Source organism: Tubulanus polymorphus, chromosome 8, assembly GCF_964204645.1.
Source record: "Tubulanus polymorphus chromosome 8, tnTubPoly1.2, whole genome shotgun sequence".
Classification (NCBI taxonomy): Eukaryota; Metazoa; Nemertea; class Palaeonemertea; order Tubulaniformes; family Tubulanidae; genus Tubulanus; species Tubulanus polymorphus.
The window spans coordinates 12,611,475-12,628,872 of record NC_134032.1 but is presented as its reverse complement, the minus strand read 5'-3'; the positions used below and the strand labels follow the sequence as shown (position 1 = coordinate 12,628,872).

At 36.8% G+C, this 17,398-nt stretch overlaps 1 protein-coding gene across 1 annotated transcript; it reads left to right on the top strand.

Moving 5' to 3' along the window:
- Positions 1 to 13,779: 13,779 nt before the first annotated feature.
- On the top strand, positions 13,780 to 17,377 carry LOC141909623 (uncharacterized). The gene is made up of 4 exons (XM_074800137.1): positions 13,780 to 13,918; positions 14,653 to 15,023; positions 15,879 to 16,270; positions 16,402 to 17,377. Exons 2-4 carry the CDS (start codon positions 14,678 to 14,680, stop codon positions 16,984 to 16,986), a joined length of 1,323 nt encoding a protein of 440 aa, XP_074656238.1. The 5' UTR covers positions 13,780 to 13,918; positions 14,653 to 14,677; the 3' UTR covers positions 16,987 to 17,377.
- Positions 17,378 to 17,398: the final 21 nt, after the last annotated feature.

The window sequence follows — 17,398 nt, the reverse complement described above, 5'->3', positions numbered from 1 at the left end:
ACGAAATTCTAATATGGACTTTCCTAAATTTACATGATGATGTACCGTTTAATCCAGTATCAAAATTAAAGAAAACAATTTGTTTTTTTTTACAAATTGAGTGGTAAGCATGAAGTTTTTGGCAGAGTTTCAGAGGATCGGTGCTCTTAGTAATTAAAAAAGCCTTATATGTCTCCCCTCAATTGAATCAAGGAGTTTTTTAATGAAAATCTGTCTATTGACGGGATTCTGTGATAACAGCATGAATGATGATTAATCCGCGTGAATACATGGTATTAGTGGGTTTTGACCAATGACTCAAATAGACCGCTTTCCTCGTGCATGGTGTGAGTTAGTTATCTCGGGGTGAATGAACTGTCCTTTCGAAATTGTGACTAATAAACTAATTTCATTAGTAAACGTTTACGCGGTTTCTATGATATGAAGACCTGTGTTGGTGTGAATCTTTAACTGAAGTGCTGTCGGTCGGTATTATAAATTATTCTAGAATTTAAGAAAAAAAAACAGGCGGCGGCTAATAAATTCGGAAGTAGCTGTTGGGAACCAAGTAATTTATTTCATGGCCTTATTAAAGTTCCTCCATTATATTGTTCAGCTGACTACTGGTGCGTATTCAACCCAGCGGTGGAACCTTTCATAATGTAAATCCATTCAACAATAGAGACACAATTGCGGTTTTTCAGAGTTGTTGATATCATTTATACGCGCTATCGAATACGTCACCGGCTGACCACGGTGTACACAAGCATAGGCCATTCACTTCAGCTTACTCACACTGTGAACATGCTACCGTGGATTCTCCTCCTGGCGATCTTCGCTGCGCTCCCGCTCCTGCTCCTGTTCCTGCTTCCTGAGGAACGACGTCTTTATGTTTTATGTGTTACTGTTCGTCTCCGTGCTGTCGTGTACTGTTCCGTGTTAATTAATCCGTTCTATTTTTCAGCAATTAACCCGTTTTATTTTTCAGGGCCGATTTCTCTGTCGAATTTCAACGTTTGCTGGGACAAAACTAATGTCCGAAAGCGTCGGCTCTCCTTCGCCGGTCATGTGTCGAGGATGTCAGACAAAGAGTCGGTCAGGAAATTCTGCCCTCTGCACGCCCTCATACGGAACACGAAAACCAGGATGACGAGGCCTCACTGCCCCCACCTATCTACAAAGTGTGCTGAGTGATGTCAATGACGGGCATATCTGCGGGATTGCGCGGGATACAAATGGAGTGGTTATACTGGATTGTCACGCTACTAGCATTCATTGTGTCCTTGTGACCGCCCGGATGAGGGATGATTCTACTGTCACGCTCTTTGTTTCTGGTATTCTGAGTCGGCTGAGGGATGATTCTACTGTCACGCTCTTTGATTTCTAGTTTGAGTGCTAGTTTTCATTGTGTCCTTGTGATAACCTCGGTCAGTGGATGAAGTCTCTCGTCGGCTTGTGAGTGCTAGTTTCATTGTGTCCTTGTGATAACCTCGGTCAGTGGATGAAGTCTCTTGTCACGCTTTTGGGTGCTAGTTGAGATCCTGAATCTCAACCCGGTCAAGCTGGTTGTACTGCACTATTTGTGTTTCGTGCAATTTTACAGGTGTGTCCGTTACTGACGTCGCCCAGTACATCCTGCAGTTAGATGGGGAATGTGAGGCGTTGTCATCCTGGTTTTCGCGTTCTGTGTGAGGGCGTGTAGAGGGCAGTATATTCCTGGCTGGCTCATTGTCTGGTGTTCTCGGCATGTGACCGACGACGGAGAGCTTAAAAGCTTTCGGACATTAGTTTTGTTCCGTACCAGGTTTTCATCGCTCTTCTCTTTTTTTATATTTCAGGATTCCCAAGATGAAGAAGAAGATGCTGAAGGCGACTACAAAGAAGACTATGCCGAAAAAAGAACACTGAACTCAGCAATATTGAAAGTTAAGTTGATACACATGTAAATTACGATGTATGATACAGAAAGGATTGTGTAACTACAGAATATCGTTCTTTTACTCATTTCAGCTAAACTAAATCTGGAAAGGCCCAGCGTGATATCAACCTAAAATCTACCCACCAGAAGTGACCACAAAAGACTCCACCTTGAATAAACCAACCACCGAGAGACCTGCTGCAACCGAACCTGACAGTCTTGACCTCATTCTGCATAAGCAACAGGAATGCATACATACCGGGACATAAAGCTAAGTTGATTTTTCATACCTGGAGCAAAATGCATAGGCACTGGAAAGGATAGAGACGCTGGTCAAGCTCGGCATCTCCGCACTACTTTATTATTGAGGCTCTGTGGCCGGTATATTGTTGATAGTAAAATGAAATATAACTAGGGCAATGATTGCTTAAATATTTACACTATTAGACGAAATCAATGAGTGAGGTCCCTTAAAATAAAGGCCAGCCTCATATGACTATTGTTTAACTGACAATCAAGATATAGAGATAGGACAATTTACTAATTAACCAATCGCTTAGATATTAGCAATCATTCAATACTTATAATGTTTGATAAAAAATTTTTCTGGTCTAGATATTTTAGGGCCCCGTTTACATAAAGGCTGGCTTTACTTGTAAAGATATATATCAATTAAACTTTATCGTCGGTTAATAGATTTTTTTACAAATAGTATATTGATACATTTATAAACATTCAGGCACTTTACAGTATATATTATATGCTGCTTTACCCATTGCATTAATGAATTTCTGGGGGAAAGATGTATAAAATAGTGTCTAGGGCTCTATCGAGAGCTGGTGTAATATGGGGAAAACTATGGACTGCGGATCTTTTAGAAACTATGATTACGTCTCAGCACTTTGACAAATCTAGAATGAAACAAAGCTTAAATTGATCCAAATCATTCCCCAGAGCCATACTCTGTGCCTTGTTTTGCGCTATGATTATTGATTAACTGACAATTATCGTATATATAGCTTGGACAAATTGCTCATTAACAAATGGCTTAGATATCCATAATTAAGATTCCACAATCAATATTTCATGTAAGATCAAAAACTATATGTAATACAGGTCCATAATATAAATGTTGTTAAACTGAACATTAAATATAGCTGATATATGTATGAGCACATCTGAATCAGTTTCATCGACTGATCAGTACTTGCATCTCAAACTGCCGTACTTACGGCGACTGGTCATGCTGTTCAATATTGCCAAAATTTACCAAAACTTAACTGATTCAAATAATATCTAAAAGACACACTGTGTGTCGAGTGACGCATAATAGATGTAGTTTAACTGTCAATTAGAATATAGCTTGAATTACTCATTAACGTATTACTAAGATATCTACAATTAAGGTAAATTCAATTGTTATGTGAAAATATTTTTAATTCAGGTCCATGGACATTTAAAGCTGATACATGTGTATCTGAGCACATTTATTTATCTGTATCTAGTGAACCTATTGTGTCTTCATACAGCTGTATTAACGCAGATTTACTTCCGATCGAAGGGAGATAAAACAAATCTGTGCACAAATACATTCCTGAATTTGGAAGGGGGATTATTTCAATTTCACTGTGTATGTCAGATTGAGAGCCTTATTCTGACAGGATATCCTAAACTTAGGTCTTATTCCTCTTGCTAATAGCTCTCTTTTACTAACCCCTCTCCTTCAAACTATTTTCTAGCATCATGAATCGCACCGCACCAGGGAGGTCCGGTCATAACAAGGTCTTTTGGTCCTTATACACAGTGTACTATATAAGGGAAATAAAGATTATATAGCCATTCGGCTAAGGGAATTTCTAATTTACCACTAAAAATGTGCTATATTTATCTTTAATTTCTGATGAATTCAAATAGTGACGAATTCACCACATCTGAAATTCTACTCATGTAGATTTTCAGGCTCCATATAAATATTGTTCAACTGACAATTAAAATATAGCTAGTATGATTACTAATTAATGGTTCGCTTAGATACCTAGAATTTGATTAAAATTAATTCAATGTAATGAATATAAGTGAAACTTATTCAAAATTGCACAGTGGATGAGACGACTGTATCGCGCAATGTCATCTGCGTCTAACTGGGCCACATGTGTGTGGGATCTGTTGAATCAGTTAGGTTTTGGATGATTCTGGGTTAGTTAAGCTAGGTATCAAAAGCTCTGATGCAAAATCAGCTTTTCAAATAGTGATTAATTCAAATTCGTACCAGATCTGAAATTCTTCTCGTGTAGAAATTTCAAGCCCCATATAAAATATTGTCCGAGACAATTTCAATTATAGCTAGGACATTAAGGACATTATCAATTAATTAATTGATTTGGTATCCAATTCAGCATCTTAATATAAGGCAAAAGTGCTCAAATCTAAACCATAGGGGTTGATAAGACAACTGTTTTATTTAATATTAATTGATATATAAAGAATACTGGGTATGTTTTAACTCTGTCTCTTGTGCGTGGGATTTATTGAATCTTTAAGGCTTTGCAGAATTCTGGATTTGTCGAGTTGTGGGAATGATTCGAGGTTTCTTAAATCTGTAGAACCATGTTACTTATAGGATCAGTGTGCTCAATGCTGGCAGCGCACTCACTCTTCAGTTAGTTATATTATCATAATTACAAAATCATTGTATATATTAGGAGCAATATTTAGAATTAATGAAATGGATTAGAATACCATTCACTGGGTACAGATGTCGCCATCTGTGGGTAGAAAACATCTCTTAAGTTTATTAACTGACGATGAAGTAAACTTGATAATACGAACATGGTTTAGCTGACAATCGAAATATATATAGGCCAATATTACTAGCACGTTTGCACTGTATGATGGGCCTGGGTTTCAATAAAAGACACATCAAGAATTTCAAGAAGATAGAAGAGAAAACAGTTCAAAAACGATTTAATAAGATTGATTATGCATTACTAAATTTGTTGTAACTCTGGTATTCCTAGAGATGACTATAGATGCTTTAGTTGAATTGTTGTTAAACTATAATAATCAACCATTGCTTAGATATTTAGAATATAGATGAATTACTATATGCGTTGAATTTCATAAATATCATTTAAGACTATTATTAAAATCTACGTATCGATCCATATTGCTGATCTTATATATGAATTGACATGATTATTATGATCAGTGATATTCGAAAGGATTTTCTGCTCAAAAGGTTCTGCTCTTTTCTTCAGCTTGCCGTTTCAGACTGATTGGAAGATAGTTTGAATGAACCGGAATCAAATTTCCCAATTATGTACTCCGATTTCAGACAAACTCGAGAAAAACTACAATAAACTTTAAAAAATTAGACAAATTTAAACGGTGAAAATGACAAAAAAATTAAAGTTAGACAAAATTCTCCCACCTTGTAAACTTTCGGACTAGTTACATGAAAAAAAGACCAAATATTGTAAAATATAGTTATTTTCACAATCTCGATGCATTCAATTAGGCAGAAAAAAAATAGACAAAATTATTCAACCTTGTAACCTTTCGGACTAGTTACATGAAAAAAAGACCAAATATTGTAAAATGTAGTTATTCCCAAAATCTCGATGTATTCAATTAGGCAGAAAAAAATAGATAAAATTATTCAACCTTGTAACCTTTCGGACTAGTTACATGAAAAAAAGACCAAATATTGTAAAATATAGTTATTTCCAAAATCTCGATGTATTGAATTAGGCAGAAAAAAATAGATAAAATTATTCAACCTTGTAAACTTTCGGACTAGTTACATAAAAAAAGACCAAATATTGTAAAATATAGTTATTTCCAAAATCTCGATGTATTAAATTAGGCAGAAAAAAATAGATAAAATTATACAACCTTGTAAACTTTCGGACTAGTTACATGAAAACAAGACCAAATATTGTAAAATATAGTTATTTCCAAAATCTCGATGTATTAAATTAGGCAGAAAAAAAGTTAACCCCAATCAGTCACTTAATATGTGCTTCGACTCTTTAAACGGTGAAAACGACCAAAAAAATTGAAGTTAGACAAAATTATTAAACATTGTAAACTTTCGGACTAGTTACATTAAAAAAAGACCAAATATTGTAAAATTATCTTCAACAATATAGTTATTTCCAAAATCAGAATTAGGCAGAATAAAAGATTGTTTGAATGAACCGGAACCGAATTACCAATTATGTTCTTGGACTTAAAAAAAAGATCTGTAAAAACGTCCGCCGATCACGCAACTATATCTGTACTTCGATTTCCGATTTTGAAAAAAAAACCGCCTTATCGCTCCCGGCAGGTGTGGTAGGCTTGTAAGGGACACCAACTCGAAAAGTCAAAGGAGAGCTTGAGGTCAACAACTCATAAAAAGTCTGCCAATTAGAGAAAACAGTGCACAGAAACCAACCGACTTAGGAGATCCTCGTCGATGATGAAACCAGCAATCATAATAGGTAACTTGATATACATGGAGTTATTACGATGATTTCTAAATGTCGTGATTACAGGATATATTTATTTACTCATTGCAGCTAAGTTTCAACTATAAGAAAGAGACCAGCTTAAAATCAACTACTCATCTGAAATCTACAGATTTGAACAACCCACAGAAGAATCAAACTCATTAGATGGAAATTACCGGTATATAGAAATTTCAGGCCTCATATGAATATCATTTGATCAGTGATTATCATCGACATCTATTTACCTGTCCACATGGCTGATCTTAGAACTTTTATCTTTACACCTTGGAGTGATAAATTTTTCAAATGATTACTCCAAGCTTAAACATTGATGAACTAGTCCTACTACTGCAATTATTTATTGGGGTTTAAATCGGCAATTGACGTCAATGAACCTAATTCTGATTTTGGAAATAACTATATTAACTAAGTGAAAAACACGGTGGCTTGTAATTTGAAATGACATGTAAGTTATGATAAATCTGTCTAAAATGTTTTGCTTTCTTCACTTTGTTTCAGTCAAACTACGTCCCGGAAATAATGGCCTGAAGAAGACACAAGTAGACAAATACCCATTGACCCATTTGCTGATGAAAACTGCAGAAGCCCAGATGAGTTTAGGAGCCAGCGACGGATTAATCGCTCAACGATGGAATCTTCTACAATCGGTGGTTGATTTCTATAAAACATTTTATCAGGAGCAGCAGAAATTATAGTGTATCTTATAAACACTGATTCGCGCAGCAAAGACAATGGATTATCTTATAAAATCTGATTCAGGATAAACACCGAAGCAGCAAAGACAATGGTTTATCTCATGAACACTGAGATCTAGCAGCGGCAAAGACCTCTGTAGTAAAGTATTGATTTTTTTACTAATATCACCCTTTTTCAGACCAGTCCGATAGGTAACATAGTTTAAGAAATTTACCTGATTGCGTGGAATGGAGTATGAAAATAGTTGTTGAGTCGAATATTGGAAAAAGTTAGATAATTAGTTAGATAATTAGGTTCCTTTGGCCTGGGAAAGGAACTCTACGTTTGAATATTTCAATATAGAGAAAACTATTTTATAATGAGTTTGTAAAAAGATGTGTCATGTGTTTTGCAATGTGACAGAAATATCCTTCTTAGAGTCTAATAAAAGCTAAGCTCCATTGATTCACGATATTGGTCTTCGATCTTAGGTTGATAGATAAGTCGAGTTGGTTAGTCACTAGGAGTAAATGGTCGAGCGCCTAGTTTTGAGTCGTAGGTCTGTTGAGTTAACGCCTAAACTGAGATATAGTTTCAACATGATATTGTAAGTTTTATTATGTGCTTACCATAGTTCAACAGAGTCAACACAGTGGCTTTGCCCTGTAGATATCACATGGTTAGGAAACATAGAACATAACGTTCTATGTACAAATAATAAGTATTTGCAGAATTGTAGATGTACTAATTTGATGGCATTGATATTTGCGAAGGTCCGTGTAACCAATTTGAGAAATGAATCATATATGTCGATGGAGTTTTAACTTTGAGCCTCCATCAATCTGTTCGATGCTACGTATTTGAAAGCAAAAGCTTTATCTAAAAAGAGACCATATTTACTTTTGAGAGGTAAAGCTAAAGTTATAGCTAGGACTAATTTTGAACGTTTTAACATTGTTTATAGCTGTTTGAACTTCTTTTATTGTAATGGGTAAATCCATATCACTAGATGGCGCTCGTGAATAATCACTTAGCTTCAAATCGGGTGTATAATGATTATTAAGAAGCGGCAGTGAATTAGTAGTGCTTTTTTAAAATGGGCCCAGAACTTTACTGTGAAAAAATGCCTGCAGTTGTAAATAGAGGAGTATAATACATGATACAAAATACAAGTACATGAATAAATAAGAAAAACCAATAAATAAAAAATTATAAATAATAGATAGTAAATAATACAAAATATAGGTTCATAAATAAATGAATAATATTTTTTAAAAATAGATATAATAATAAGCAACAATACAAACAAACAACAAATTAATACTCTATTTACTTGAAAAGGCATTTTTTCAAATATTTATCAATAAGGTTTTCTCATTTATCGAACAACCTTCCCTAAGTATAGCGAAAACCCGAGATCTTTTCTGTTGTTGTTTTTAGCCTTCTATCAACTCAGTTATTGTAATTAATAAAACAAATAACTATAAATCTTAACTAAATCGAATACACTTAAAAAAATAACTGATATGATAGAATGCTTTGAATAACTGTGATGAAAGATCGACCCGTCCTTAGAACTAGCTGCGCTCAATCACTGCTGTGACTGTTTATTGTTATACTGGGGTAGACTTACGGGGCAGACTTACTATCTAAAATCATGTACATACATTTTACTTTTTAGAAAGAATTTAAAACAGCTATAAACTTAAGTTATTGATGTTATTGATTAGTTACCGATTGTATGATTATGTTGATGTTTTCAAAACTGGAAGAAAAAACGTCAGAATAGTTAGTATTTATTGCCAAGGTGCTTGAAAATCTTTAAGTCGGGGCAAAGTTGGCAAAATTTTAGTTTTCAAGTTAAAGTAATGTTTACGAAAAAGAAATTAAGAATGATAAATTGATACTCCAAGATTTCTGGAGTGAATCAGTATGTTTCATCTCTAGCTTTAACGCTTTATGTTAGAGACTGTTATTGTAATACAGTTCACGTGTTTGTAAATTAGGAACTTACATGATGATTCCTCGATTAAGATATTATTGTTGTGTGAATAAAACAATGTACATTTTCATCATTCATGTTGAAACTTTTCAGTTGTTAAGTTTTATAGCAACAATTTCACTTTGGTGCTTATCAGTCGTTCATAAAATACTGATTTAATTAAGGCCCTGTCGAAAATAGAGGATAACTTGTGGATGCAGTGCTAATTGGCCAATCGTCCTAGCTTAATTGTTTTGATTATCGGTTTAACCGCGTCTGTGTGGGGCCTGTAATGTCTGGACAAGAAGAATTTCCTTTATAATAGTTTGCAGGGTTTGATCTAAGGAATAAATGCCATTCGACCGCAGGGCAAGCATAATATGTAATATCGCTTGCCCCCTCAACGTGCCCTACATGAGCAGTCCGATTGTGACATCATCCCTTGCATCGAGTGGGATAAAAGCTTTGAGATATAGAATTACACAAGCCCGGTGGATGAGCGATAATGATAACCTACATGCCCTAATGAAAATATACTTGTCCCGGGCAATTGAACTAGTGCTTAGATCGGACCCTGCTATATTTCAAATGTAATATTTGTGAAATAAGCTAGTTGATAATGTTTGAAGAAATCTCTTAAAGACAAGGAAAATTTGGCAATGTTTTTTGGTTTCTTTTAATAAGTAAGATTAATTAGTTAACTTTACGCTCTCCAGAGTGTGAGTGACTTTGTAGGTGTAATGTATTCATGTTTTTATTCTGAACTGTTTTTAAATAACTCATTAAAAAAACGACATACGTGTTCGTCATTCATGTTAAAACTTTTCAATTGTTCAGTTACGTGTATTGCAACTTTTTCACTGTGGTGCAGTGGTTCATTAAATACTATTTTTATTAAGGTCCTTATGGAAAATGGAGGAGCAAAATAGAGGAGCATTCTCTTGATTAATGAGGATATATGAACAGTATTAATCAGTAAATTGTGCTAGCTATATATGGACTCTAAAACCATGGCTTAACAATGTCTATATGGGTCCTGAAATATCTGCACGAGAAGCACCTCAAAAAATTATTGAATCTAACTTAATTGTAGATATCTAAGCAATAAGTTATTAGTCATTGACCTAGCTGTGTTCAAATTGACAGTTGAACAATATTTATATACTCGATTTATCTTGCTGAATGCATAGAAGAGAATGCCTCCAAAATACTTTGCATTAAATGTAACATTTGAGAAAATAACCAATTTGATCATGTCTGAAAATCTCAAGACAAGGCAAAGGTGGCAAAAGTCTAGTCATCTTTTAAAATAATGTTATCAAAAACGAAATGTTCATGTCAATTGTTCTCAAAACGCTGAATTAAGGTCGTACGGAATCTAGTTGAGCTTTTTCTGGATAATTAAATGTCATTTGAAAAGTTGACACGGTAGATTCATATTTCATCAAATATAACAAAGTGTCGGTTACATTGACCTCATGAATTGTCAAATTCATAATCTAGACTTTCAGACTAGTCCAATTTTCTGTGTTTTATGGATAAAAGTTTATAATTCTTTGTGTATTTTTGTTATTTTCCTATTGATGCAAATTATATAAAATCAGTAGTAGTGGAAATGTATTGTATATTAAAACTTCGAAATACTTTACATGTTACTTTTGTGGTTTAGAGTTATTACAATTTCATTCATAGTAATAGAAATAAAATTACTATTGAAATTTGAGAAAATAAGCTAAAAGTTAATAATATGATATGTGAAAATAAAATGATGTAAAAATGTAAATCAGATTGATTACTTAATCCTACGCTTTCCAGAGTATTTGGCCAGGTTTATCTCTGGTTTTAGTGCGGGGAGCCATGGACTCTTACAGTTTAAGAGTCCATGGTTGGGCCATAGACTTTTCTGTTTTAGAGTCTATGTTTGGACCATGAGCGTATAAACTCTCGTTTATAGTTTATACGCCTACGGTGGTTGGACTAGTTATTTTTGAAAGTCCACGTGTTTGAGGAGCTTACATTATAATTCCTCGAGCACTCCTGGCATTTTGTATAATTGCTGTATGAGAATAAATATGATTGATTTTGAAATTTGTTAAGTTTAATATAGCAACTCTTGGATTGAGGCCTAAATCGATTTAAGAGTTATGAAACTGGGTCCTGGGTATTGTTGTTGACCAATCAGTTTCACCCAGGATCCCAATGGTATTATATTCCCCAGGGGCTTGTATATTGTTATTTTATATACATTATACATGTAGGCACTGTATTAACAGATTATCGTTTTTACACTACCTACAACTCTGATACGAGCCTGTGTGTTTTATTCTTGCAATCTACTTCATCCAATAAATGATCCCACCAACTGGTCCGCTGACAAGCTTTTACGCGTTCGGAAGACATGCTTATGTGATTATATCAACGCCAAAAAACCAATACGACTTTGTGAGTTACACTGGGTCCGTTGACAGTTGTTGACGCTATGACCAGCCAGAAGTACAGCGGGCCTAACTACGATTCAAAAATCAATTTTAGGCCTACTTTGGCTGATAATTAAAATGAAGATTGGTCAGTTATTAATTCAGATTTTTTTAAGTATGTACAATTAAGGTAAATTCAATATCTTATGTGACATTTGAAATTTTTCGAATGTACCGTAGATATTTCAGGCCTCATATGACAATTGTTTAACTGACAATCAAGATACGAAAATTTACTAATTAATTAACCAATCGCTTAGATATTAGCAATCATTCAATATCTTATAATGTTTGACGAGAAATTCTTCTGGTGTAGATATTTTAGGGCCCCGTATACATTTAGGCTGGCTTTACTTGTAAAGATATATATCAATTAAACTTCATCGTCAGTTAATAGATTTTTTTACAAATAGTATATTGATACATTTATAAACATTCAGGCACTTTACAGTATATATTATGTGCTGCTTTACCCATTGCATTAATGAATTTCTGGGGGAAAGATGTATAAAATAGTGTCTAGGGCTCTATCGAGATCTGGTGTAATATGGGGAAAACTATGGACTGCGGATCTTTTAGAAACTATGATTACGTCTCAGCACTTTGACAAATCTAGAATGAAACAAACCTTAAATTGATTCAAATCATTCCCCATAGCCATACTATGCGCCTTGATTTGCGCTATGATTATTGATTAACTGACTTATCATATATATAGCTAGGACAAATTGCTCATTAACAAATGGCTTAGAGTTTTGTTCAGAGTGGTACTGATGCTGAATAGAGGATGTACAGGGGTGTCCCGGGTTCAAACCCAGTAATTACTGATACTGATTCAGAGTTGTCCTGATGCTGAATAAAGGATGCACAGGGGTATCCCGACCGTACAGTGCTGCCGCTATGCTCATCGTTAGCGGGATTTTCATACACTAACTAAAGTCAACTCTGGCAATCGACGTCCTGTCCAGTTATACTCCGTGACCTTAGCTTGCCAGAGTTAACTAACGTTAGTGTATAAAAATCCCGCTAACGATGAGCATAGAGGCAGCACCGTACGGTAAATGTTGCTATCTTAAACAAAAGTAATTACTGATAACTGATTCAGAGCGGTACTGATGCTGAATAGAGGATGCACGGGGATGTCCCGGGTTCAAACCCAGTAATTACTGATACTGATTCAGAGTGGCCCTGATGCTGAATGGAGGATGTACCGGGGTGTCCCGGGTTCGAACCCAGTAATTACTGATGCTGATTCAGAGTGGTGATGCTGAATAGAGGATGTACAGGGGTGTCCTGATGGCGAATCCTTTCTAGTTTGACACTGTAACGTGGTATCGTTCTCATATTCGAGAAGCATGAATTGGTCAGTGGTGGTCAGTGATGGTCAATTTATGAATTCTCAATATTTATGGCGAATCCTTTCTAGTTTGACACCATAACGCGGTATATAGTTTTCAAATTCAAGGAGTTTGAATTTGTCAGTAGTGGTCAGTGATGGTCGTTTATGAATTTGCAATGATTCTTCAGTAGTTTGAAAACAAACATGACTTGAAAGATTTCCGAAATTCGAAGTCAAGTGGTCAGACTCGGGGATATCTCAATTGGTCAGTTTCTGACCATCATGGTGTCACCATTGTGGTCTATAGCTCAAATGAAACATGTGGAACCGACCGTGACGAAGGGGCCCAAAAGCGTAAGTCATTTCCTGAGTTATGTGATCCAAAAATGCCATAACTGGAAAAGGCAGTCTCTCAATTGGACGAAACCAAATCGGACATGACAATTAAAATTTGGGAAGGCCACAGGCAGTGGTCTTTTTACGAAACCCACGCGGTGAGCGTTATTATGAAATCTTTTTTTAAACCACCATGTACCACGAAGTAATAAGCATCGTTGTAAGCACTTGAAACACCTTGAAACTGTCAGATCAACATCATACCGCATCCCCGCAAAGAGGGGTAGTTCAGCAAACCGGGGTTTTCATTGGCCTCTCTAGACTAAACCGAGCAAACCGGAAAACTCATAATGAACAGCGCTAGACCTTATCTTTGTAAAACTGAAAGGAAAGTTAACGATTTTAGCCAATGAAAATTGAAGAGATGGCCAGCTTCCCTCAAAAGAATTAACTTTTATCGAATTTGTTATGCAAAGTGATTCGTAAATTCGATAACAAACTAGCTTAATTTAATTAATTTGATCTCAGGAAGAATAAAGATAATTTGAATTGGGGAACTCCTTCATGTTTATGGCGACATGGTACTTTTTTTCAGTTTCCGGATAAGTGAAATTTGACCCGTCATTTGGTCATTTTTTCCAAGTTTTGCTGTTTTTCTCGACATCTGTAGAGTACCATCGCCGTCAACTTTCATAAGGAGTGAGTTCTGAATTTTTACAAAATTTCTATGTAAGAGAAATGTATTTTCATCTCATGAAAAGGTTTTTTCGACATTTTTTCAATCGAATACGAATACGAATACGAATACGAATATTTATTACACTCCAACCATTTCCATGGTATATGGAGGAAAAGAAACAGTATTTACAATTATTTACAAAAACAGTAGATAAAAGCACTTTGAAACATAACAAACGTTATTTACAACATACTATTTACACACACTACCGGAGGGATCTATATACATCCAGACCTAATTTGATAAATTTAGCAAGTTTAAAAGTTGGATTTTTTAAAACATCAAGATTCCGAAAGGTATTTGAATTTAGGTAGCTTTCACGGAATACGGTAAGTAATCGAATTTCTTGGTAAGGCGCCACCTGTTTTCAGTAGAGTGAACTAACCCATATCATATCATGAATATAGTTGAGGAAACTGTTTAATTCTAGTACTAAGTCTGAAACTTTTTGGGCCCTCTGCGTCTGTTGAAATAAACCCCTTGCTGGCTTTAATAAGGCCAGACCCTCCTTGTATCACTGACTGAGCTTATATTTTTATTTTTTTGGGGGGGAGGGAATTTTGCCAAATTCTTTTATTACATCCTTTTTATTAATTAACATACCTCTCTATACCTCAAGTTTCAATACCACGGCTGAATGAACCATTGTTTTTTATATCAATTTTTTCAATGATGATTTTGATATCAATTTCAGATTTCGCGGCGCCATATCGAAAAAAATGACATCGACGAAATCTATCGACAAGATCTCCGCGAGAACGCTTGAAGATCTCGGCTTACGAATGACCCGTTCATCGCAGGCGACCGCCTCGAAAAAAACTACGAAAAAACCCGCGTCGCCTCCGACAACAACAGAAGAGGAAGACAAAGGGAAGAGCGAAGATACGGAATCTTGTTATAATCTTTTAGTCCTATGTTCGGTAATTCATGATAAAGATGACGTTCCCGTGAATGAGGTCGTTATCAGGACGGACGATGCCGAAGGTCACCTGACGCAGTCCGATTCAAACGGTGAAACTCCAAAAATTGTACTAATGGACGCGGATAGTGATATAGTTACATCAGGTGGGCTTATAGCGTCAACAGTTGAATCTTCTTAACACATATATTTATGAAACTGGAGTTTGGAACGAACTCCCGAGCTGGTTAAGTACTCAATCAGTATCGTGTCTTTATCACTCTCAATATCCTCTACCAGTTCTCTGTAACCGCGCACTTTTTTACTTCAGGTTTGTTAATGGCTATATGCTTGGAATACGACGTTGCCGAACTCCATAATTGCATATTTTCGTTTTTTGAGTTGAAACCTTCTCCGGTTAGCTGTGCAATTCGACGAAGGCCCTAAACCTCCGTGGTATCATGTTTAACTCTTTGAACGCTCCGGGCTTCGGGACATAATAGTCTCATAATAGTTTTAATGTAAAATGGTTACACGTCAGTCCTGGCCCAGTTTCCGTCAGACTGAAATCCCTGCTGAGGGAGAAAGTGTCTACTCGGGCTGTAGGTGGTACTCTGATACCTGAGTACTGTTTTATGAATCTCTTTAACATATTGGCTGCCACCGCAATAATAATGGGGCCGCCTCCCAATTGCTATTACGATTATACTCTTAGGTTGGCACTGGAGCTGTTACATAGTCAGGTTTTGCTCAAAATTGACCAATGAGCATTGAGAATGAAGCAGGGGTTGTTCACATAATTGCCAGCCAATCAGGAACTGTGTACCTAAGTTTGAATTGTTGTCCTCATTGAGGATTCAAAATTAATTACTATTGATTACTTCATGGTTTCAATGAGGACAACGATTCCCAGAAGTTAAAACCTGATTCGGGTCCAGTTTTCAGTGAGATAAGTTAAAACCAAAAATCGCGGCAAAAATCTCCCCAAAATTTCACTGATTTTAAACTTGTTTATTTTGCAGGTGCGGATAGCGTCGAAACGGAGTCGGTTCCGTTCACTTGTAAAAAGTGTCGCGTGTCGTTCGATTCGACCGAACAGCTTCGCGCGCACATGAACACTCACGTCATTTCCAATCCGATCTCGTGCGCAAAGTGCGCCGACGGTTTCTCCGACTACGCCGAGATGGTCGCGCACATGAAGCTCCACGGCGGCAACAAGATCGACCAGCCGTTCCGGTGCGCGTTGTGCAACCGCAAGTTCTCGGACGAACGCACGTTCACGACGCATCAAACGAGTCATAGTCAACCGCGACCGCACGCTTGCGTCGATTGCGAGAAGTCGTTCCGCACTCAACGAGATTTAGACAATCATCGTGTCACTCATACCGATAAGCCACGCCCCCACGTCTGCAAAGTAAGTTCCTGAAATACCGGTCATCTCATTTACCGGGAAATTAACAATAATGCAGTAGACTCCACCTGCTTTGGGTATCGTGGGACCAAACTAAACCTATAGTATTTCTATAAACGGTATTTTATTTTCAGATTTGCGGTAAAGATTTCAAAACGTCGAACGTATTGCGACACCACGTGAAATCACACTCGGACGCTCGGCCGTACGAGTGCGCGCTGTGCGACAAAACCTTCCGCAAACAGAGCACGTTAACCGAGCACAGAAAAACGCACACCGGCGAACGTCCGTACCAGTGCGAAATCTGCAGCCGCGCGTTCACGCAAATGGCGCACGTCCGGCGCCACATGCTCGTGCACATGGACAAGGAATTCAAATGCGACGTGTGCGACAAACGATTCTCACGCGCGAGCACGCTGCAGGAGCACCTGCGTCAAAATCTGCACAAACCGAAAGGAACATTGTTCATGTATCAGTGCGAGGTGTGCAATAAACTGTTCAAACGTAATCAGAACGCGAAGGCGCACATGTTGACGCACACGGACGAGAAACCGTTTCGGTGTCCCGTGTGCCCGAAGGCGTTCCGTCAACAGAGTCATTGTCGACGTCACATGCGTTTGCACCTCGACGAGAAGCCGTTCGCGTGCTCCATCTGCGAGAGGAAGTTCTCGAGGAAGGAGGCGCTGGTCAGTCATCTGAAGATCCACGAAGGCCACTGAGTGAACGGATTTCAAGCGAAGTGGCGTCGACTAATGCGCAATTGAATTTTCGTTTTACTATTGAAAATTCAGCAGTCAAATGATATGTCAAATTTTGTATTAATACTATGTATTGAATTTTGATTTCGAGGTCCCTTAAAAATCTTTGAGTAATGAAAGGGACCCTTATTCATAGGGATCTCTAGAGAGAGGATCCTCAATTCGTTTGGTGCCCCTCATTATGATCTCTAGAGATTGATTGAGTCGAGAGATCCTAATTCATAGGGAACAATGATAGCTGATTGGAATTAAAACTTGGGTTGTGTTGATTTAAGGTGGTCGTACACCATTGGTTTCACTTAAATACTCTATAATAAATGGCTTCTCATATGCTGTGCATAAAGTCAGAATAAAGAACAAACTATTTTTTGAT